Here is a 24,754-nt window from a genome sequence, read left to right on the forward strand (position 1 = left end):
GAAGAAAGAATGATAGTTTTTATCAATTAAAGCAAAAGTAAAGATAAGATTACTAATACGAACCAGAAGTCCCATTAATGCAGTGACTCTAGAAATCACAAGCGGCAGCTTACTGAGATCAAAGTCGACATGAATACTTTTCCTCTCGATACTCACATTAATATCTTCATATATCCTTTCGACCCTACAGTATAAACCTCTTGATTCATATGCACTTTCATCGCATAAATTACAAAGTAAATATTCAGATTGGAGGCTACAGAAATTTTCATAAAAACTAACCACATTCTTCCTTCATCATCCAATATTTTGATCAGGATAAGCTTAATCACATGGTAGCACTCCTGGACAGCATACTTCATATAGTCATCCCTTGAGATCCTTTCCCAGAGCTCATCATGTGAATCTCTACTCTGAGTACTCTCTACAGCAATATCTTTAGCCAGAAATATCTACAAAATTATGATGAATTAAACTCAAATTACAGTTGAAGATGCACATTTGGAAAAAGAATCACAAACTAACAAAAAAAAAAATTTAAAAATAAAGCAACTGAATGACCTTGCTAGCAAGAAGAAAAAGGGGCCACTGAACCAAGGGGAAATTTCCAAAATACTTTGGCATGAGAAGCAACTCCATTTCCCTGCCACCCAAAAAAAGATGGCATCAAAACATAGCTAGTAGAGCAAATCTCACAGTTATGTAAATAAAAACCAATAGAAATAAAAGCTATCAAAGTGAAAACAAATACAATTTTTTATTTTTTTTGCTCACAAAAAATAAAAAATAAATAAATAAATAAAAGACTACTTGATTACTCACAAGTTAGTAATATAATCTTCTTCCCTTAAATTCTTTATGATCTCATTCCAAAATGGAGCAAATCGAGCAGCATCAACCTTGTTCTTCTCCACATCCTTCAGAGACAAAACATTATTACTTTACTAGAAATTATATTCTGGAATGTGATCTGAAGAAATAAGTCAAGTAGACTATGCTTTCAGAAAAAATTTCAGTCACTTGGAGGACAGATTCTAGACCTCAACCTTGAGTTCCACATAAAGGAATCAGACTTCCAAAGACAAACAGCATAATACTTTCATCAACATCATAAGAAAAAAAAAATGACAATATAGAAACGTAAAAACAATTTTGCATACTTTTCGGCAACCAAAAAATAAAATACAGAATATCAATTTGAAGCCACAAATTACTTAAAACCCTGAACCCTTGGCAAATATTACATAGATTTTAATTATTTTTTGACAATTAACTTATGAAAAATGGCCTTCCTGATAAGTCTAATTATTCTTTTGCAGTCTGAACAAAGAAAAGATGACTACTCTATAAAATATATTTATGCAGCTTTCACCATAAAGATTTCAATGAAAGAAGCTTTTCTCTTTTTGTCTTTGATTGATGACTCACCTGACTGTAAGAAGAACGACGAGTCCTGCAAAAGACATATTGCATTCAGATGCAAAACAAAACAAAGCAACAGAAACACACAAACACATATTTGTCCACAAACAACTGAATCATAATATCAATGATTATTGAGGGCAAAAGAACAAATAATGGGTTAAAACTCAACCTGTTAGGAAGGGGAACATGAAGAGTGTCCACAAAAGCTCCAGGAAACTGCTCAAAAAGTGTGTGAAGGGCTTCCAACGACCTAATCTGAAGATCATGACACAAAAAAAATGACATTTAAAGCACTACTCAATTGGGGTGCAACTCATGGTAAAAGACAGATTTTTTTTTTTTTTTCGGAAGTGGGGTAGACACAGAGTTAACATTGGCGGTGGATGAAGGAATCAAACTGACACTCTTTTTGTACATACACCCTCAAACTACCATTATTTGGAAGAGTAAAGATCCTCCGAGAGTGGCTTTTTTCGTATGGACGGCAGTGATGGGAAAAATATTAACGTTTGACAATTTACGTAAGAAGAACATTATAGTGATGAAGTGGTGTTTTATGTTCAAGAAGAGTGGTGAATCTATTGATCATTTATTATTGCATTGTGAAGTTGCTTTAGAGGTATAGAACATGGTTCTTCAACTATTTGGTGTTACGTGGGTGATGCTGGGTAGGATGAAGGAATGCTTGGGAAGTTGGAGAGGGCAAAGGGGTAAGCGCTCAGTTCTACAAATCTGGAGAATGGCTCCTTTGTGTGTAATATGGTGCTTATGGAGAGAAAGGAATGCACGGAATTTTGAGGACTGTGAAATTGGACTTATAGAGTTTAAGAAAAGGGTGCTCCAAATGCTTTTCTCATGGAGAGTATTGTGGCATTCTTTGCAAGTTTCAACGCTTGCAGAATTCCTAGAATTTTGTGCGTCATTTTCAGTTTAAAGCTTGTATTTGTGGGCTCTTTTGTATACTTTTTGTGTACATGGGTTGCGCCCCTTGCGCTTTTAATATATTGGTATTACCTATCAAAAAAAAAAAAAAAGAGAAACCCCTACATTAACCATCTGGTTTAACTGCAAACCCTAACGGGAGGGATGAGATTGCAAATTTTTTATACTTTGATAAGCTAAATTTAGAGTTTTTGAATTTTGAGGGGATGATTGCAAAACTAATGAAAGTTTAGAAGAGTTAAGTGAAGCTCCCCCCCACCCCGAAAAAAAAAAGCATATAAACAAGGGCGATGAAAGTTTCCGGTGTCTTGGGGATGGCCACACCACCCTCTCAGACCAGAGGGAATGGATCGAGCGAAGTCCCAACCCCACTAAAGGGTTTTCGGGGATGCCCAAAGGGGGAGGTTCGGCCATCCTCAAGTGTTTGGAAGTTGTTTGAGCCACCCCTACTCAAAGGTTTTCAGGGATGCCCGAACCACCCCCTCAACCCTAAGGAATGGCTCGGCCACAAAAGTATGATAAGCTTTACCTCAAGAAAAGCACTAAATGGGAGAACTCCCTCATAAATGAGTATAGATTGATAGGAGAAAGATAATATGAAAGGAAAGTATAACGGATTCAACTTCAATGCGAATCACACATTAAGAAAAAAGAAATCTGATGAGATCTAATAAAATGTAACATACCTCCCCAAGACGATCTCTTGCCCCAAGCAAGAAGCCCCAAACAGCAGATATTATAGTGTAAAACACATGGATATCTAAAAGATAGATCTGTACCAGGAAAATTAAAAAGGATAGGACAAAAATAAATGAGAGAGAGAGAGAGAGACTTAAAAAAAAACCACTCAGCGAAAGAAATCAAAGTTGAGATAGAGCACAACAAATTAGTTTCCGAAAACCAGAACTCTGAATCAGAGATATTTTATATAAGATACTAGAGAGGGCGACACATCATTATGTCTGCATCCTCAATTCAGTACATAATCTTTTTGTGAGTTCTCTATTTTTCTAATGTAGTTATTTGTTACTTATCTTGCACATCCCACATTAGGTTACCAGCTTATCATTTTCCAAAGAAATGTTGGAGATCTATACTAAAACCAAAAAAAAAAAAAAAAAAAAAAAAAAAAAAAAAAGAACCTAACTCTTAAGAAGATATAAAATGAATTAACATAAATTGAAATTCAAATATTTTACAATTACAATTAGGCCCTTAAAGTTCAAATGAACTGAACTCTTCTCCAACAAACCACTTGGTAGCAAAGATCTCAAAAATGGGACCAATTCCAGGTAAAAAGGCCTAAAGAAGATTTACAAGGAAGGTGATTCTAGAGCTATAATTGATACTATTACGGTTCAAATCCCCATGCATATTTGGATGCTTGTGAAAAGTAGAAGAAATTTGTATCATTGTTTGAAAATGTGAAAAGTTGGATCATATTCAGAGAAGCTGGACAGCAGATGCTTTGGGAGCCTATGGTCCACAATTACTAGTATAAAAGCCATTGGTTTGGATCTATCCTGCAATCAAAGGATGGATATCAATGTTGACATTTAGGGCATGTTGTTCCCTTCTGTTTCTAGCTGGTTTATCCAAAAAAAGAAAAGAAAAGAAACAAAGCAACTACTATTCAAACTAAAAACCTCATCATACTCCTGAGTCAAAATCAATTCACTGATTTTCTTGTGTCTAATTGACTAACTCATCACCAAGGAATTATAAAGTAAGAGCAAGCCTGATCCCACCCTTTTCAATTTAATATTCAATGGAGCTCCTTAACAAAAAGAATTGTGAATATTTTCAGATGTATCGAATATGTATCTGGGAGTATACAGTCCAAATAAAAATTCAAGTAGACCGTGAGTGTCAAATATGGGCATGGCCTCTTTCTCGAAGTATCTATGCCACCCCGGTCACCAGAAGGTGTTTTTCAGGTGGAAGACTTCTGGAACTAAATTGTTTCACAAAAATAAATTGAATCGCACAAAGAAAAAGGTGGAAAAAGAACACAATCTCAAAACATGCAGCCCAGATATTAGATTGCTTAAGTCAAAAGAACCAAAAATTTAATTGAAATGATTATTGTAGGATTGCAGAATATATGAAAAATAGGAATTCAAACTTACAGCCACCACAGGAGCCCATAAGCTAGCAACTGTCAATGTATTATGGTTATCTGCAATAAATGAAAGCAGTTTAAAGATCAAGCAGCATCGATGATGAAAATGGGAAATCAGGTTAGGAACCCCTATATTTTTTACCATTTTGACTTAAAGACCCCATTTTTCAATTTTATAAATTTAAAAGAATAAACAGTCAACTTTTTTATTAGAGGAGCATAGTTATATTTTTATATCCATTTCTGTTACTTATTTGATAAAAAGGCTGACGGAGGTCTCAAATTTAGAATGGGCCTAAATTCCGTCTTAAAGTCAAAATGGCAAAAAGTACGAGTGATCCTGGCCAGATTTCCTGAAGAAACTTAACAGAAATATTCAAATTCGTTACTTAAGAAGTCAAATACACACTCATAAATGACAGACCATAAGATGATCTAACCTAGTATCAGAAGCAAAGCAAATAAACGAAACTTGACACGAAGAGACAAGAAATCATGGAAGCCAATTTCTAAACTATCTTCCTTTTTTTTTTTAATAGACAAAATGATGTCATTAAGTTAAAACGTTGAGTCTACCAATGATAAAGATCCACTTTTATTGTTGTGTACCCATCTTTTTTATCTGTTTAATCAAATAAATAACTTTTTTCTTCTTTCTTTTTTATAAGTAATTTCAATATCATTAAATAAGCACAGAGGGACGCAACTCTAATACATAGTGAGTATACAAGAGAACCCCTAATCTAAAGAAAAAGAACAAAATTCAAAAAATCTGCAAAACTAGAAACAAACTACGGCGTGTCGCTACCCATGTATAGAAAGTGTTCAACATAATCTTCCACAACTCTCTCTTCGATGTCTCTACATCTTCAAAGCTCCAAACATTTATTTAAAAGAATAAACAGTAAACTTTTTTATTTTTTGAAAAGTAATTATGAATATCATAAAAAGCTTAAGGCGCTTCTAGTACACCGGGAGTATACAAAAGGAACACCAAAAAAGAAAAACAAAGATAACCCATCCAAAACCACCCGCAAACACCCAAAAGAACGAAAATACAACAAGCCACCCACAAACAGACACCCGCAAAAGACCCAACACTAAAACCACCCTCTCACCTTTACCGTTGCTAGAACAGTCGCCTCTACCATCAAAATTAATAGAGCACTCCAAATTTTTAAGCTCCCTCCAACCTTTCAATGTTGAGGGAGAAACCAAGACCTCATGATGATGTTCCTTATATGATAAGAATTGTCAAGGGTTCCAAGAGCTTCTTCTCATAACCCCCGAAAGAGATCCCTAGAAAGGGGAAGACCTATTTCGCACATTCCACTTGCATTCGACATATAACACACCCACAAAGAAATAAACAAACATCTACTTTCAACATATTAACAAAATATACGGACCCATGCAGAATCTGTGTATCACAAAATATGCGATGCGAGCTTACTTTTAGATACCAAATCATGCCAAGAATATTTTATAGAAGTCAGCCCTACTATAGTTCTTGTTGGTTTCACCAAGGGCCTGATCTGCAACAACCAATAAAAGAGACTCAGATTCAAAAAACTCTTTTAACACCAAAATAATCATGTTTTATGCCACTAACCTGAAGAAAGTAGGCAAACGAAAATTTTCCACTCAAAACAACGAGCCAAAAGAACATATACCTGCAAAATTACCGGTGTAAAGAACAAAGCATTTCTCATATTTCCAAAAAGGATTTCAAAATCCACCATGGAGTTGAAGAATTTGTGGCCTGAAGGGCTCTATTATTGGAAGCCATTTTTCTTTTAAGTGGTCTACCATATGCCAACCCCCCCCCCCCCCCCCCCCCCCAACAATTTTCTTTTATGTGGTCTACCTTATGCCCCTGCCCACCCCCCCAAAAAAAATTTTGCGTGAGAATATGATCAATATATCTTTCCAAGATCTCACTGGAATTTCCAAAAATTTCAATTGTTCTTGTACTAACAATAAACAAGAATTTCCCTTTTGCCTTCCTTGCTTTTCAACTTAAATCTCAATAGTTGATTTTGTTTTTAACTAGCCTAAGCCAAAGGGACGGTCAAACAACCATGCAGTCCAAAGAGAAGAAAGAAATTCTTAATGTGCCACAAAATATATAGATTAAAGAGGGTAGGAGATTCAGAAATTACTTGATAAAATCAGTAGTACTCTCATACATGCCACGTCCAACATAATACCGTTCCTTTGATAAACAAACAAACAAACAACAAAAGAATCAACATGAACAAATTCAACAAATGATGGAAAAAGAACAAAGGCGTCAAGAAATAAAAAATAATAGTAGTAAATTTTTTAAAAAGACAAAAAACAAAACAACAAAAAAAGGGACGAGAAATAAAAACCTGGCGTATCCACTTCGCAAATCGAATTAAAGGCCAGCGATCACACTGATTAGTTAGACGGTGGCAGGCAGGAATTCGCATGAAGAAACTGATGAAAAATTGGACACCAGCATAGATGCCAACTACAATCACATACAATCTGAAAACAACTGACTCGGAGTTTGGTTTACTCTCTTCCTGGAGAGCTTTCCTGTATGACGCACAAACAATCAAAAACCAAAGAACAGACAAGCTGAGAAACAAAACCATCAAGCAGGAAATAAAGTTATGGAGAAACATTCAAAAACTTACACATAGAGGAAACATAAGAAGACTGATGCAATACTAAACCACAGAAAACGGAGAAAAATGCGAGAAACAGCCAGTCGCCGTGTTGTAGAGTATGCACCATACATCATGACAATGTCCAAAACACCTAAATGAACATAAAGTAATAGGATTAACATAACAAATCACCGAAAAAAATTTAGGCAGCAATTGAACTTACTCTCAAAGAACTTCATCACCACAAATGTTGGACCAAGACTAAGAACTTCCCTTAAGGTCTTGGCATTAAGATCTCCATTATTGAATGCAATGATAGTGAGCCCCTAAAATATTTTTTCTCGTAAGTAATCGAAATATCATTAAAAAGCACAAAATATGCACTTAGGTATACAGAAAGTATACAAGATGAACATCTCACTAGAGAAAAATACGATAAAAAAAAAAAGCATGAAAATAAAGCACGCAAGGAAAGTCTAAAGAAATGCCCAGTGAAAAAGAGTATTGAAAAAGGACTTTAAATCTACCATCATCTTCTCGTGGTCATCAAAACTCCTATAATTTCTTTCCCTCCAAAATACACCGCAAAAGACAGGACGAAATCATCTTCCATATTGTTGCACTTTGGAGATTGCCACTCAGCCCTCTCCAACAAGCGAACAAGTCAACTACTCTCCTAGGCATTACCCAAGTAAAACCTAGCAACCTCAGAGTGTACTAAAAGATGATCCACATACTCCCACATCTCTTACACATATGTCCAAGACAACAGTTCAAGCATTGTCTTAAATAGTAGCCTATTTGTAACCATCATGTTCATAGATAAATAAAAGTAGAAAATCAAGATTCAAAATATCATAGAATAAGATGAAAAAAAAGTCGAGCTAAGAAATATATTTAAGTAAGAAAAAGGATTTTGAACTACATTCATAGCCAAAAGGCACATTGATTTGGGAATCTATTCTAGCACACACCACATTAAAGTAATATACATGGATCCACTTAGCCATAGTTTGCATTTAAAAGCATGAAAAAGAGAAAATAGATAAATCAAGAGATTTGGTTAGTGTTCTCAACCACCATTTTCAATTTCATGATGATATTTGGTTAGTGTTCTCGACCAGCATTTGGTTAGATACATCCAAGATATTTGGTTAGTATTCTCAACTACCATCAAAAGATTTCGTAAGTGTTGATGAAGAAACTCACTTAATTCCTGAACTGATTTCATACTCTACTTTTATTGACATTACTATGTGAATTAACTATATTTCCATAATAATTTGTATTACTTCTCTATTTAAGCATGTGGACGACATATGGTTCCATTATCAAGAAGAATACAATATTTCTACTCTCTTATTCTTCTTTCTTCTTCGTTCAATTTGGTTTAGAATCCTAGAGAAAATTTGTGTCAAGTTATACAGCTCCTAACAGCAAGACTTGCAAGTGTTGATGCTAGGTTGGATGGGTTTGTTCTGGGTACTTACTCGCGTGCAACTGAACTTCTTGTTGATGGGTCCAAAACGATCGTCGAGGCTGTGTCGGGGATGGGTTCTTCGTCGGTGTCCATTTTTTCGTCGAAGGCTAATAAGGTGGAAATTTTTCTCCCTCTTAGGCGCTCTCTATTTATACTTCCCGTGTATTTGGGTTGCGTCACTCTGCGCTTTTGTTTTATATCAACATTACTTATCAAAAAAAAAAAAAAAATGGGGAAATTTGGGCTGCCTTCTTCGTCTGGTGCCAGAGCTATCTCTTTGCCTTCACTTAGGCTTAGGGGTGTTAAACAAGCAAGCTATTCGCGAGCGAGTTCGGGATTGGCTCATATAAGCTCAGCTCGTGCTCGGCTCGATTATTAAATGAGGCGTTTCATGAACACAAATATTGGCTCAAATATTAAACAAAGCAAGCTCGGCTCGACTCGGTTAAGCTTGTGAGCAGCTCGTATAAGGCTTGAATTAGTAGTTGTTCACATAATTGCTCATATTAATATTAAAAATTGATGATTTTTTTTTCCCCTAATAGCATATTTTTTATTATAAAGGATGCATATCCTCTCTCTTCGAAACCAAGTGTCTTGCTGTCTTGACTCAGGTTCCATACTCGGCTAGCCAGGCTAAGCAAATCCTCATATGCAAGCTGACTTCTTGAGCCGTATAAGAGTACTTGAAGTTTAAATTATAATAAAATAAATAAATTAAATATAAGAGTCATCTCGCGAGCTAGCTCGGCTCGACTTATTATGAGCTCAAACTCGTGCTCGATTTTTTGGCTCGTCCTTAAGCTCGGCTCGAGCTCGAATAAAATTTAAACGAGCCGAGCCCAAACAAGGGAAGCTCACTCAAGCTCGTCAGTCTTCTTCCTACAGCCTCCATCCTCGTCAGTTTTCGGGTTTTTTCTGCTAGCCCCCTGCCGATGGCTCATACCGTCCTCGAGGAGGGTGAATCCTCAAATTGGGGTGCTTTGGCTGGGACAGGGAATGGAGAGAATGGAGAGGTGGGGGTTGAGCGATAATCCACGTTTGGGCTTAGTGTGATGGCATCCAATCCCATTATGGGGTTGTCTTTAGGGGTGACGTGAAAAGACTTTTGGATCTTTTTTCTGCCATTGAAGAGGGTCGGTATCTTGAAGATGGGGTTTCTACTTCTAAACTTAAGGGGAAGAAGGAGCTTAAAAATTTAGAATGCTCCATTAATTTTAATGTTGGAGGCAATCTCTCTAGTTGGGGTAAAGGCAGGACTAGAGCCTGTTCTACGAGTTTTGGGATTTTTTCTTTTTTTTTTCTTTTCCGGCATTCTCTTGTATACTTCCTGTGTACTAGGTTGCGCTCCTTTGCCCTTTTGATATGCAACATTACTTATTAAAAAAAATCAGCCATATGGATACGGACGTCAACATAAGGGGAGAGGCCTAGGGTGTTGTTCAAAACCATCTAGGCTGATCACCCATAGTTGTCAAAGGTTGTTAGAGGTTATCGGTGGCGGCGTTCTTTTTGTCGAGATACAATTGTAGGTCGCATTAAAAGTTTTTGGAGATTTGATTTTCTTTTTTCACTTGACTCTGGTGCACAAAGGTGTAAATCGGTGAAAGCGAATTGGAGATGATAGCTAGGTGACGCACTAAATGGGAGGTCATAATGTGTGCTAAAATGAAAGACCGTTTAGTACCCAAAAGAACAACATACCGTTCAGAACCAAGCAAATGATGCATCATTTAATAAAGATGGAAACAATAAATTGTACCGCATGGAAGCAAATCACAAGCAAGACCTAAACAACATGTAACAACGACACTCCTCTATTTATGTTGTGTATGGCATTTATTTTGATGTGTGTTCCCAAGTTTACTCTAGATCTTTAATATCTTGTTGAGTCTGATTGTTGTGTATCAAAGCTACTTGGGTGGATTAGTCAAAGATACTTGTTTCTTAGTACTGCAAAAGAAATTTGGGATGCAAAGGCTCAAACTTATTCCGAAATGGGGAATGCAGCACAGATCTACAAACTAAAACGTTGGATTCAGGGAACATCTCAAGGTGACTGATCTGTAGCAACCTACTTTCATCAGCTTTGTGCATTGTGGCAGGAACTGGATCACTATCAGAACTTTCAAACTGTGTGAACAGCAAATGCGGTGGTGAAACTTCGAAAAATGGTGGAAGAAGGTTGTATATATGAACTTTTTGCATATTTGAATTTTGAATATGATCAACTTTGAGTACAAATCTAGGGAAAGGGGCCATGCTCCACTCTCTCTACCAGAAATGATCTACCTTCGTATCTGCATCCCACCGTACATGAATAAGAGATTCTAGGAGTCATGAAACAATGGATGTGACTCTGGATGAGAATGATTAGTTGTTTTGTGATCATTGTCATCTGGTGGTGTTACCAGACCTCAGGTTAATCACTCTTCAACAGTTGATCTAACACCCACTCCAAGAGCTACCACACCTAACTGCGTGACTCCCTGCATGGAAGAGCTAGAAAAACTCTGTTGGTTTATGTCACAGCTGAAACCACCCACAGTTGCATCCTCCTCCATCGCACATTCAGGTAATTTTGTTTCACCTTCGAATAAAACTCCATTGGTAATATTGCCGAATCTAATGATTTCTAGATAATTGATTCGACGGCATCTAACCACATGACTGGTTTATCATATCTTTTCTCCTCATATCATCTTTGTTTAGGCAGAGAAAGAGTTAAAATAGCTAATCGAATCCAATTATCTATGTCTAGCAAAGGTTCAATCCCCATCACTCCATCACTCATCTACGTCTCTTTCATTTGTTTAACATGTACCTAATCTTGCCAATAATCTATTCTTTATTGCTCGCGCTACGACTGATTGAATTGCCCAGTTACTTTTTATTCTCATTACTGTTTTTTCCAGAACCTAGCCATGGTGATGATGATTGGCAGTAGTAGCCCGAAGGATGGTCTTTACTTCCTAAATTCTCAACTCAAGAGGCTAGCCATGGCTCAAACATGCTTATCACATCACATGGGCTAATGACTCCATGGCAATAATTTGTCGAACATTGCAAACTAAGCCATCCTTTTTTCTTTGTTGCAACACATTTTCCTTCTTTATCTGCTCAAAATAATGTTTGTCAATTTCAATGTGGTACTTGTGAACTAGCTAAACACCTTTGTGTATCATTTTGTGCAAGTAGCAAAAATAAAAAATAATGAACCATTTGCTATTGTTCATTCTAATGTTTGGGATCCTTCTCATATTGTCTATTTATCTGGATTTCATTGATTAATAAGATTGAAATGGGGCTACAACCATGTCTTGTCCATGAGTGTTATCGGCGCATGCAGGCACATTCCGACGTCATTCAATGAGGATTTTGTGGCGTTACTACTTTGTTGATTTAATGATGGGTTATTTAGGTTATGTCTATGTCGAAGCAAAAGCTTTTGGAGTTTTATCTGAAATTGGGAACATAGGCATTCATTTTGCTGAGACGACCAGAGATGTCCATCGAGCGATGTGTCTGGCCAAAATGACTATGGGGTGGCTGTCAAAGACAGTGGAAGAGCTTATTAAAGGAGATGGAGATCAGAACCGGGATTACTATAGGACTTTTAGAGTGGGTGCTACAATGCACACAGCAGAGCGGCAAGGCAATAAGGTGCTGGTTTGGTAGAATAAAGAAATGGGCCTAAAAGATATGGGCCAAATGGATGCTAAGGTTTATGGGGCAGATATGTGTGATAAGCTTTAGGAGGTTTATAGTTTTGTAGAATAAAGAATGCATTTACTCAAGGAGACTTAGAAGAAGTATATATGGAGGTCCGTCCCGGACTTCAAGGTTCTTTAGTCAACAGTAAAGTGTGTAAACTAAAGAATGCACTATATAGGCTAAAACAATCTCCTAGAGCATGGTTTGAGAGATTTTCTCAAGTCATGCAGAAATGTGACTATAAGCAGAGTGATAACACATTGTTCCTCAAATGTTCTTCACAAGGAAAGTTAATTACTCTAATCATTTATGCGGACGATATAGTAATGATTCGAAATAAAAATGAAAAATTACCAAAGTTGAGATAATATCTTGCCAACGAATTTGAGATAAAGGACTTGGGAACCTTAAAATACTTTTTGGGCTTTGAAGTAGCATGATAGAGACATGGTATATTCATCTCTCAGCGAAAAATTGTTCTTGATCTACTCAAGAAAGCAGCCCAATGCGCAAAATAGGAAGTTAGGAGAGAGATATAGTCCTCAAGTGAATAAAGGCAGATATCGATGATTAGTCATCAAGTTAATCTATTTATCACATACACCTCCACACATCGCCTATGCAGTTAGCGTAGTGAGCCAGTATATGCATTTACCACGGGAGTCTCATATGAAAGCAGTTTCTAGAATTCTTTGCTATCAAAAATCGTCAATGAGTAAAGGTCATCGTTCTCTCGACATGATCACCTGAAAATAAAGTCCTATATAGATGTGGATTGGGCTGAGTCAGTCACATATAGGAGATCCACTTTAAGATATTGCACATTTGTGGGATGAAATTCAGCTACCTAGCTTTGGAAAAAATAGTCAATGGTTGCAAGTTCAAGTGCAAAATCTGAATTTAGGGTTATGGCACATAGAGTACGTAAAGCATTATGGTTAAAACTACTTTTTTTTTTTTTTTTGATAAGTAAAGATGTATTAATCAAAGCACAGAGGGGTGCAACCCTAGTACACAGGAAGTATACAAGAGAGCGACTAAGAAGGAGAAAAAGAAGAAGAAAACATAAAAAAGATGTTTCTGCGGATCCAGTATTATGGTTAAAAACATAAAAAGTATTATGGTTAAAAATACTATCGAAAGAACTTAGATATGATTCTGCAGATCCAGTAAGATTGTATTGCAACAATAAGGCTGCAGTTAACATTGCACATAATCTAGTCCAGCATGATCAAACAAAACACATTGAAGTTGATAGATATTTTATCAAGGAAAAATTGTGTGCAAGATTAATTTGTATGCCTGAGGTGAGGGGAGAACAACTTGCAGATATTTTGACCAATGAAGTGTCTAGTAGTATTCTTCATAAAAGCTTATGCAAGCTGGACATGCGAAGTATCTTTGCCTCAGCTTGATGTGGAGTGTTGATGAAGGAAACTCACTTAATTCCAGATCAGATTTTATTCTCGGATTTTAATGTCATTTTTTTTCTAATTTTATTGTCATTACTATTGTAATCTGCATTAAGTATATTTACATATAATTTGTCTTACTTTTCTATGTTAAGTATGTAGATATCCTATGTATGTATTAAAAAGAAGAATACAATCTTTATTCTCCTTTCTTCCTTATTTCTTCTTTCAACTTCTAGCAAACACCAAATTAAAGTAATACACATGGTTCCACTTAGCCATAGTTAGCATTAGAGAGCAAGATAAGGAATTAACAAATAGATAGCAAATAGATACATCAAGAGATTTAGTTAGTGAAATAGACGGAGTGGATGGGTGGAAGAGAATTCCGTAGAGAGGGAAAAAAACATCTAACAAATGCAAGAATTAGCAACAAAGAGATGCCCTGTACATTAATGAGCATTAGATATCAACATGCAAACCTGAAACATCATAGCAAGAAATATCCACAAACGATGAAAGCTATGATAAAGATGAAGAAACGTTCGGTGTTCAACAAATGAAGTTTTCCCTTGACGCTGACTTCTGCCAGATGCAAGCATATTCTGTAACAAAAGAGCAAAATATTTACGCAAAGAAATTCACGAGGGACCATAAGATATTAAGAATATAGATGTTCCAACTACTATGCAAAATTGAGGCCTAAATTCAAATTCCAAATGCAACAGTATTGAGATGAGTTAAAATTCTTTTATTTTGAGTGTATAGCAAACTGGAGCACAAATTTCACATTTTTGAATTCCTCTCTTTCTTCACTTATTTGTAAACGTCCACACATTGTTCTTCTGCCAAAACTCTCCACCCCTTCCTAATATGTTTCCACACTCCAACACCAAAATGCCCCTCTACCTCCTTAGAACACCAGCCTCCACCCAAACTATCATATTTTGCATCCAATAACAAACACCATAACGCCTCCCTCTCTATAACATACCGCCATGACCATTTACCCAACAAAGCTTGATTAAACTTAATCAAGTTTCTAAACCCCAAACCACCATATTGCATAGGAGAACAAATCATCGATCATTTCACTAGATGGAATTTAAACTCCTCATTGATACCTCCCCATAAAATCCCTTTGCAGTTTCTCAATCCTATTAGCCACTCGATGCATTGCCATCAGCGAGACTGCCCATATACCCATAGACTACATCAGCACCATCACTTGCAGAAACAACCTTCGCCATTTTCGACTCCAAGCTCCGGTATGTCCACATCATAATGTCAAAGAATTTCCACTTTTGGAAAGTGGACACTTACTTTGGACATTCTAATTAGTAAAGAAAGGCATTTTTTTTTCTGGGACAGAGGCAGTAATTCATTAAAAAGAGCAGCATAACCAATTTCCAACAAATAAAACAGCTACAACAATCTGACCTTTGACCTTCGTGTTGGCTTTTGGAAAAATGAAGAGCTTTTACGCCATGGCCAACTAAGTTCAAAGCAATGAAGTGACCTAACAGCGAAGAAAAAAAAAAAAAGAAAAAAAAGAAAGGTAAGCCTTCAAAATACAACAAAATTTACGTAACAAAAAAAAAAATGTTGTGGAAATCTCACCAAAAGTACTCATTAAAATCATCATAATTTCTCCATGAAGAATGTGATGCTCGTCCATTATCATTGTTTGCAGCTTCCTATGCATTTTTGCAAATAAGTCAACCATAAAACACAAATAATCAAAAACATCCCTGAAAAAATTAGTTTCCTTCAAAGAAATGATTATTTTAATTAGCAACATTTTAAAACAACAATGGGCAGCATCTAGAACCTGCTTTCAACTCCTCAGAAGCCACAGAACAACTAGTAATGGATATTGACAATATCAAAAGCTTCAGATTCAAGCACAACGCTACAACCCTTACAGCAAAAACTTGGGGAAAAAGCTTGCTAGCTCACTGAAAGCCACATGTTTTCGTTTGCCACAAACTCAAACCCTACCTTTAGAAACTTAAGGTATTTGCAACTTTAAAGTTCTTTGCCACCCAGAACTTTCTGAAACCCCTCTCTTGGACTCCAGCCCATAAACACTTCAAAAATACGGTCAATCTGACCTTCATCCATAACGTGGTGTCTTTTCCATGTATTATCAAATGTTTTACTTATCAAAAAAAAAAAAAAAAATTAAAAATAAGAAAACAAGGTGTTTGCTTTTTTTTGATAAGTAATAATGATATAAAGCAAAGCGCAAAGGGGCGCAACCACATACACGGGAAGTATAAAGAGGCGCCTAAGAGAGCGCCTAAGCAAACAAGGTGTTTGCTTAACTCACTGATAAGCCAAAATAGCTCTAGACGAAAGAATAAAGAACATTTTTTTTTTATAGGTAATCAGAGAAAGAATAAAGAACATATCCAATCAGGCAAAGCAAGGGTATAGCAAAAGATTCAATTCAGGTTTCAAGTTAACAAATATAAAACATAAAAATAAAAATAAAAATAAAGGAAAACACAGAGAGAGTTGCATACCGCAGCGACAACCTCATACAAAGGAGAGATGACTTGATCAAGGAATGACACACCATTCTCAGAATTGCAACTATGGGCTGGCTCTAAATTCTGCTGCCTCAAAATCTCATCCATTTCCCTTACCATCTGGACATGAAATTCATGATTCAAAGAATAACTCGGAAGAGCAGAAAAAGGCAGGGAGAAATCACTAGAAAAAGTGACAACAAGTGCACGAAAAAATTCAATAAATTCAGCTTTGCAGATGGCTTTAGCAGTCTACAAATGCTACGCCACAAACTGATTTGTCTTAACAAGAAAAGATTAAAAAAAAAATGCTATAGCAAAACCTGAAAAGCATCTCAGATACAAAGACAGCAACAAGCAATTGATATTTCAGTAAAGATGTATGAAAAAAAAAAAAAACAGAAAACAACAGAAACAAGCAGTCTTATGAAAATTCAACACTAGTGAGTGCTTTAAATTGCATTTGACTTCCTGCACAGGCATTAAATGTGGGGCAAATGTCAATCGTGGCAAAGGCAAAAAGCTCAAGAGAAAACAAGCACAGAATATATAATTAATTAGTTTCTACAGAACTCCTCTATAACTTGAATTTAAAATCCTGCAAAATCAATAGAGGTTAGGACCAACTTTTAAAGAAGGGGGAATAAAAACTTCAAGATAATTATTTCAATGAAGTTTCACAAATACACCAAAAAGAAAAAATCTTTATGCTAATAAATTTATTCTAAAATGAGTAGTGCTAAGTTCGAGTAGAACCACTAGAGGTTAGGACCAACTTTTAAAGAGGGCAAAAAAACTTCATGAGAATTATTTCCACAAACTTTAAATAAATAAATAAAAAAAAAAAAGTCTTCATACCCCCCTCAAACTATTACTTAATTGACAACGTCTCTTCTAAACTTTAGATTGCGACAATGTCCCCCCAAGAACTAACTACTATGTCCAGCAAGAAATTTTAAGAACTAAACACCCCTGGATTGACTTACATGATGAAAAATGTAGCACAAGCATTCAGGCAAAAACCTAATGTTAGCCGCTTCACCCCATATCAAAAAGTTCAAAGAAACAAATAGTAATCTCTTTTCCTTGCTAACAGCTTCCAGGCTGCAAAAAAATAAACCATATTTTTTCAATAATCACAAAAAACAATTAACAAGAATTCACTCAAGGAACAGCCACAAGGAGTAACAAAAAGATTTTAAAAATCCATACTCGCTCCAAACAGGCTGAATGCCCAAGTAGGTACACCATTTAATGTAATTGTCGAGGGACTTCAGAAATACTTTCTGTACAGCGGCCTCATCCAATTTCTGGAGCAATATAAAGGCAAATATCACAATTTGGTGGATTAAATGGTCTAACAAAAAACAAAAATAAAAAATTGAAGACTTTGACCAACCAACAAATAAACAAATGTACTGAACTGCCATATAGACCAAATATGGGGTTCTTCCACTTCTTACTTGAATTTCTAGCATAAAACAATATTCAAAACTTAAGTTCTCTTTTTCCCTTCGTCTTTTCTTTTGGGGTTCCCTCGAGTACTCCCCACGTCCCTATTTGCACTTTGTTCAAGAACTATTACTAATACTAAACAAAAAAATGAAATTCTTTCTCTACTTTCAAGGAGTCCTGGAAGGATCCAGGGAAACTCTCTACACATCTCCACTAATTTTTGTTTTTTTTTTCTTTTGGCACCGGGTATCCGGAGCTTCACTCTGACTAATCCCGGGGGGCGCACAGGCCCTCGGCAAGGAGTAATCTCCACTAATTTATCAAAAACAATTATGTGAACATCTGATACAGTATCCAGATCAATGCAGTTTGTGACAATAATGATCAGAGATTTACCGGTTCAGTTTCTTCAGGTATACGAAGCTGAGATTGCTCATTCGCAAGGAGATTAACTATATGCTCCCGCTGGTTAGAAACATTTCCCTTCTGGTAACCAAAAACTTTACGCATTAGATACAAGAAACAAGTTATAACAGTAAAAAAATCAAAATATAATAATCTAACAAACATAGAAAGGGAGGATTTCAAACCCAACATATGGGCATAAGAGAAAGACGACCAAATGAACGAAGGGAAAGAACCTTTCTAATTATCTAAAATGATAAACCAGTTGAAATAAATATATCCAATTGCAGTTAAACTCAAGCATTAACCTCTGCATTTCCCCACTCACAAGGAAAACATTTGCATTCAACCAAACCAGCATTCAGAACCAAAAGAATTCACACAAAAAAGAGGGTAGATAACTCTAAAAATCCAAGGATACCAAAGAGCCTCCAATCCACATGAATAATGCATACTTTGTACTCATAAAGCACCATTGGAGGCTAATCACACGCCTCAAGACCTAGATTCTGAAAGGCATGTGGACCACCTTTCCGGACAAAAAGGCTTGTAGCCCTCAAACCAGTAACCCAGATTGAGAACTGATTTTACACTTGAATTATTTTCACCTACCCTTTAAACCTTCCAGACAAAAATGCTTGTAGCCCTCAAACCAGTAACCCAGATTAAGAACAGATTTGATACTAGACCATTTTCACCTGAACCTTGAAACTTTCCAGGCTCAACTCCATCCAATGTTACGTAAACCCCACATTGAAGAAACTAAAATCACATCAAAAGCAGCAGCAAGACCCTTTCTTCGTCTTTGCATAAAATAAGAAAAAGCCCCAATGCTGAAGGTAACATGCTCCAAAGGCTTGGTCCATAAGGCAAAGACACCTTATCACTATCCCAACCATTTCAACTTTCATACTTAGAAGTAGTAAAAATACAGACCTGAAATCCAAATATATAATGCAGAAAATCAAGCATATCAACATCCCTTGTCGCAGGAATAGAAAAATCCGCAGGCAATGTTGGTAGACCAGTATGGTATTTTAAAGCTGACACTGCTGCTCGCACCTGACAATACGTTCCTTGGGTTAAATAATGGCAGAAGTAACCAAATATGAACTTGAGACATATATAAAAGGCAACAAACTAACCTCAGGCAAACGCACAATGGCATTTGTTAAGGTAGGACCATCCAATGGAATAATGTTATAAGCGATTAAATCTTCCGTCATTGCTGCATCAGATTCCATCATTCGTTGAAGCTGCAAAGAAAAGCAATCATATAAAATCACAAAAAATTAAGATAAGAAAATTACATCATCAGTCTATTTCACAGTTAGTAATACCAAGTTAGAGGATGTAACCAATGCTTTTTTTTATAAGTAATTCAATCCATATTAGGAAGAGCTTTGGGGCGCAACCCTAATATATAGGAAGTACAACCCTAATATATAGGAAGTATACAAAAAAAAAAAAAAAAAAAAAAAAAAAAAAAAAAAAAAACTATTAGGGAGAATAAGGAGAACAAAAGTCCAAAAAACCAGTAAAACTAGAAAAATGCAGACTATTATACCACACAAGAGGAAAATAACAATCATTACATCAAAGCAAGAAAACACTTTGTATCTAACATAAGTATCGCCCACATTTGCAATTGGTTCAACAATGAGTCCCGGTATCTTAGAGAACAACATGCTGCCAAAATCTTACACAAGGGATCCTCAATGTTACTACGATCAGTTCCCATAAACACTCAAACAACAAGAATCAAATTGTATTCCCCTCAACAATAAAAAAGGAAGAGACCCCCAACAACCAACAGCATTATTTATCTAATCTTCTCATCTCTTCCTTCATAAAATGGCATGAAAGAAACCTCAACAAAAATCCCGACCCAATATGACACAGTGCTCTTACAAATAACTTTATTTCATATAACCGACATTTAACCTTTTTTAAAAAAAATAATTCATTTCGTTGATGAGTGCAAAGGGGGCGCAACCATAGTACACAAGATGTATACAAAGAAAGTACCCCTTACATGGTACAAGAAAAACAAAAATCCACAAATTCAGAAAAGTTAGAAAATTGATAGATATCATACGCCACAGTCCAACTAAAAAGCGATTTAAACACGACATTCTTGAGCTCTTCCCTTATCTTCTCACGATCTTCACAACATCTAGCATTCCGCTCTCTCCATATACTCAATATTAAGCACAACAGGGCTATCCTCCACACATCTAGAACTAAGCATCTACCCACCTGACCTCGCCAACAATTTAACACCTGTAGCACCCAAGCAGGCATAACCCAATGGGCTCCAAATAGGGTACAGATCACACTTCATAATTCTCAAGCCACTTCACAATGGAGTAAAAGATGATCAATTTTTTCCCTGCTCCTCCAACACATGCAACACCATTCCATCACTATAACTCCTTCACAGATTATCCAATGTCAAAGTCTTCCCATGAGCTGCTGTCCACACAAAATAAACTCACTCTCAAATGGACCTTAACTATCCAAACACTCCTCCAAGGAAAGGAAGAACCCCCTGAAGTAGATAACTCGTGAAAAAACGACCCCAAGATTTAACCTATTAAACTTTTCTTAAGATACACACACAGAGAGATGTTGCTTTTTCTATCATATTAAAAAGCGCAAAAGTGCAGCCCAATTTAACAATACTAATCACATGAATCATATATAACCAAGGCTTTGAGAACTTTGTTTTTTGATAGGTAATCAAAGAAGATTTATAAAAGGCGTAGGCGCCCCTAAGCATACAGGAAGTATACAAAAAGGACACAAAAAGCAAGAAAACAGAAAAAAAAAACAAGAGAGAGCACCCTGCAAAAACCCAATATCACCAAAAACCCCAAATACCCCAGCCCTAGGCTCCTAGGCATAATTACATCACAGCAAGAGCCTTCTTGCTTTTGCCCGACTAGAACCGCAACTCCTAGCATCAAAGTTGATAGAGCACTCTAAGTTCTTCAACTCCCTTCTTCCTTTAGGCTTAGGAGTGGAAAAGGCTTTGAGAACTTTAATACAAAAGATATGTAATACCCAATTTCCACTTTCAGCTTCTGATATCCCACATAAATTTAAAAAGAAAAAAGCAAAGAAAAAACATGGCCAAAGAAGAGTTAAAGGTTTGCATTCCTATAAATATTAGAAAAATACATAAGAGTACATATCCAACCTCATCAGGAATTTCCTTAGTCAACTGTTCCAGCACGGTCCCTAAAACTTTTAAAGTTGCAAAAACTCGTTTTCTCTTAACTGTCTTCCGCTCCAACCTGAAATTGACAATTTCATAATTAACAAATCAATATGGTAAACATAGGAGGCACAATATGACCCTGTACAAAGGAATACAGAACGCAAATTTCAGTACCATGCAATCATGAACTGTGAAAAACAACAACGAATGTAAACTACAAGTGTCACAAGATATATTGAAAGGTGGGTAAGAGTCAAAGAATAGGATTACGAGTAGTAAACAAGCAAATGACATGAAAAGAACAAAAAATTGACTCTGACATTTAGCACATGTAGGAGGTACCAACCCGTATCCAACCAATATCACAATCGACACATTATCAGTACGTAAAATTGCGTATGGATCTCAGGTTTGAGGGTTGTTTATGTTTTGTGGGTTTTGTGAGTTCTTTTTGTTCACTCTAGTTTGATGTTTTCTTGTATACTACCAGTGTATTTAGGGTTGCCTTATGCTTTTGATAAGAGTGGGCTCTCATTCATAAAAATAGAAGATGGTGGCTTTCCAAAACAACTTTTTTCTCATTTCCACTCATGTGTCCTCCTTTCCTCCTTTTTTTTTTTTTTTTCTTTGTGAGGGACCACCCACCTGCCGCACCAGTGGTTCAGGTTCAGGTTCAGGTTTGTATATCAGATGGTAGGGAGAATAATAGGTGAAGAAACTTTTAAAAGTGCCAAGGATCTTTTTATTTGGTTAACTACGGCAGTTCATCACACTATTTGAATCATATCGGATACAAAACTTCAAGTGGCACTACCACCAAGAAGGGAATGGTAGATGTAAATAATTGACTTAAACACAAACACGCACACATGGATATATTCATATAACATTAAGTTGTTTATGTGTGTGTCGTTGGGTTTTTTTTTTTTTTTTTGGGGGGGGGGGGGGGGGGGGGGGTGGGGGTAAATTGAGAGCAAAGGTAGCAAAACTATAAAAAACAGTTAAAATATCAAAAGCAAAGTGAGAGAGAGACAGACAGAGAGATGAATGGTTCAAGAGCAGAGCTTAATCCAAAATGATCAATATGTTCCTTTCTAGTTCAGAAGCATACTCGCCAAGATTTCCACTGAAAGCACCAGACTCCCTCAATTTCATTTCTTCTTCTCGTAGCTTGTCTACATTATTCCTCTCTCTATATAGCTTGTAGAACTCTTGCAAGCGTGCAATGTCCTGACTTCTATCTATATTTCCAACCTCCCTCTTCGCTAGCTTTTGCTGAAAAATTGCTCAAAGTGACAAAATATTGCAATAACATTAAAATTGAAATATAACCCCCACAAAAACTGAATTGCTAGTAAAGGGCTAAAGTTTCAAAGCTACGAACAAAGTCAAAACCTAAAATCTTTAAAATCTGCTTCAAACAATGAAATTTGTAATCTCTATGGCCTTTATACATTCATACAATGTACTCACTTATGCATAATGTGTATTCGCGTGTAAAAAGTAATGAGAGGGGTGGGTCTGAGGTTTACTTTACAAGGGTGGGTCCAAAGAGCCCTGCCTTGTCGAGATTCCACGTCATAAAAAAAAAAATTAATGAGGGGATTTTCCACAGTATTTTTTTTTTTTTATAAGTAATAAGAAGTTTTATTAAAAAGCGTAAAGGCGCCCCAAGGTACGCTGGGAGTATACAACTTTCCACAATATATTCTAAACAAAAAAAAAAAAAAAGGGTGAATCAATTTCAAGTGTCCAAACTCTCACTCATTTTATTTTAATCTAACAAAAGATATTCCATAGGTTAATCCCTAAAAAGAAAAAGTGCAAAAGAGACTAGTACCACTGATACATGCATACAGATGCGACTCTACCTCACAAAATTTTCAATGTCTAGTGCATAACGCACAAAGTAAAATTTTCAAGTGTCTAAATCAAAATTTAGCATTTCAGACAACACATACCTTGATGACTGACATCAATCCAGTCTTGAATTGTAAAACACCTCTTCCTTCACTATTAGGATCCAGATTTTGAGCCAGTGAATAAGCATGCTCGCATACTGCAGATAAACAGTAAAAACTTAGCAATTCATACATATCTAAAGGTTTCAATGAACATTTTAAGCATAAGCTTCATAGACAAAATAAACGGATGAATAAAAGCGGCAGTCTGCAGGAATGACTTCCGTTGTTCGATTGCACAACGAAGGCAGAATAGCTATTTCACAAGAATTTCTATTCCCCAACATACCAGCATAGAAGTTACTCCCAATCTAGGGGCCCGCCAGGGAAAGTTTTTGAAAAGTGTTTTTGTATTGTGTTTCGAAATGTTTTTTTGGAAGTAATGCATGTCATTAATAAGCGCAAGCTTTGCTAGGGAAGTGGCTGTGGTGTTACGCGCATAAGAGAGAGACTTTTTGATAAGTAAAGATATATAGAAAAAGCGCAGAGGGGCGCAACCCTAGTACACCGGGAGTATACAAGAGAGCGACTAAGAGGAAGAGAAAGAAGAAGAGAACATCAAAAGAAAATCTTGGAAGCTGATTACTATAGGCGCTAGCCAACCAGCAGTCCAAGAGAAGAGAGTGTACAAGAAAAAATGAATAAGGTCCTCTATATTCCTCCAAGAGTCCTCAAAACATCTAGCATTTCTCTCGTTCCAAATACTCCACATAAGCCATAGAGGAACCATCTTCCACACAACGGCGCTGCTGGATTTACCACCCGTCCACCAAGAAGCAAACAACTCCTTAACGTTACCCGGCATAACCCAACACAAACCAAACCGAACGAAAATGGCATTCCACATGGTGCGCGCCACCCCACAATGAAGAAAGAGATGATCAATAGACTCCCCATCTGATTCACACATGCAACAACAATTTATCACCACAATACCTCTCTTCCGAACATTGTCCAAAGTTAGAATCTTTCCAAGCGCGGCCGTCCAAACAAAGAAGGCCACTCTTGAAGGAGCCTTGGTGCGCCAAATACTTTTCCAAGGGAAAGGAGTAGGGTCTTTTGAAGCAAGGATCCTATAAAATGATCTTACTTCAAATTTGCCTTTACAAGAAGAGATCCACCTTATTCTATCCTCCCCTTCCCCGCCCATCGGATGCGAATACAATAGCGTGTAAAAAGAGGCCAAGACCTCCACTTCCCAATCATGTACCCTGCGAGTGAAGGAAACATTCCACTGAACAGAGCCATTTAAGCATTCCCTATTGTCTGCAATAGACGCATCCTTCTTGGTGGCTATGTTGAAAAGTCCAGGAAAAGCCACCTTAAGAGACATATCTCCGCACCAAATATCCTCCCAGAACCTGATATTGGACCCAAGACCAGGGATAAATCTAATGTGGCTTTGGAACGACCTCCACCCCCTGCATATATACTTCCATAAC

At 36.6% G+C, this 24,754-nt stretch overlaps 1 protein-coding gene across 1 annotated transcript in view; it reads right to left on the reverse strand.

Annotated features, from left to right (window-relative positions):
* GSL10 (glucan synthase-like 10) overlaps window positions 1-24,754 on the reverse strand; it is a 50,700-nt gene that overhangs the window by 18,646 nt on the left and 7,300 nt on the right. The window contains exons 3-28 of the mRNA XM_059574087.2: window positions 23,313-23,410; window positions 22,463-22,626; window positions 21,331-21,427; window positions 19,274-19,384; window positions 19,065-19,190; window positions 18,120-18,209; window positions 17,481-17,578; window positions 17,255-17,372; window positions 16,263-16,388; window positions 15,355-15,431; window positions 15,175-15,253; window positions 14,217-14,339; window positions 7,352-7,454; window positions 7,156-7,279; window positions 6,865-7,054; window positions 6,652-6,704; window positions 6,102-6,162; window positions 5,943-6,024; window positions 4,497-4,546; window positions 3,054-3,140; window positions 1,595-1,680; window positions 1,429-1,453; window positions 823-917; window positions 562-643; window positions 283-452; window positions 64-184 (exon numbers count right to left, since the gene is read on the reverse strand). Coding sequence (XP_059430070.2) covers window positions 64-184; window positions 283-452; window positions 562-643; window positions 823-917; window positions 1,429-1,453; window positions 1,595-1,680; window positions 3,054-3,140; window positions 4,497-4,546; window positions 5,943-6,024; window positions 6,102-6,162; window positions 6,652-6,704; window positions 6,865-7,054; window positions 7,156-7,279; window positions 7,352-7,454; window positions 14,217-14,339; window positions 15,175-15,253; window positions 15,355-15,431; window positions 16,263-16,388; window positions 17,255-17,372; window positions 17,481-17,578; window positions 18,120-18,209; window positions 19,065-19,190; window positions 19,274-19,384; window positions 21,331-21,427; window positions 22,463-22,626; window positions 23,313-23,410 — 2,636 coding nt within the window. The remainder of the gene's footprint in view (window positions 1-63; window positions 185-282; window positions 453-561; window positions 644-822; window positions 918-1,428; window positions 1,454-1,594; window positions 1,681-3,053; window positions 3,141-4,496; window positions 4,547-5,942; window positions 6,025-6,101; window positions 6,163-6,651; window positions 6,705-6,864; window positions 7,055-7,155; window positions 7,280-7,351; window positions 7,455-14,216; window positions 14,340-15,174; window positions 15,254-15,354; window positions 15,432-16,262; window positions 16,389-17,254; window positions 17,373-17,480; window positions 17,579-18,119; window positions 18,210-19,064; window positions 19,191-19,273; window positions 19,385-21,330; window positions 21,428-22,462; window positions 22,627-23,312; window positions 23,411-24,754) is intronic.

The sequence above is a fragment of the Corylus avellana genome, chromosome 8 (assembly GCF_965113065.1).
Source record: "Corylus avellana chromosome 8, dhCorAvel1.hap1.2, whole genome shotgun sequence".
In the NCBI taxonomy this organism is placed as follows: Eukaryota; Viridiplantae; Streptophyta; class Magnoliopsida; order Fagales; family Betulaceae; genus Corylus; species Corylus avellana.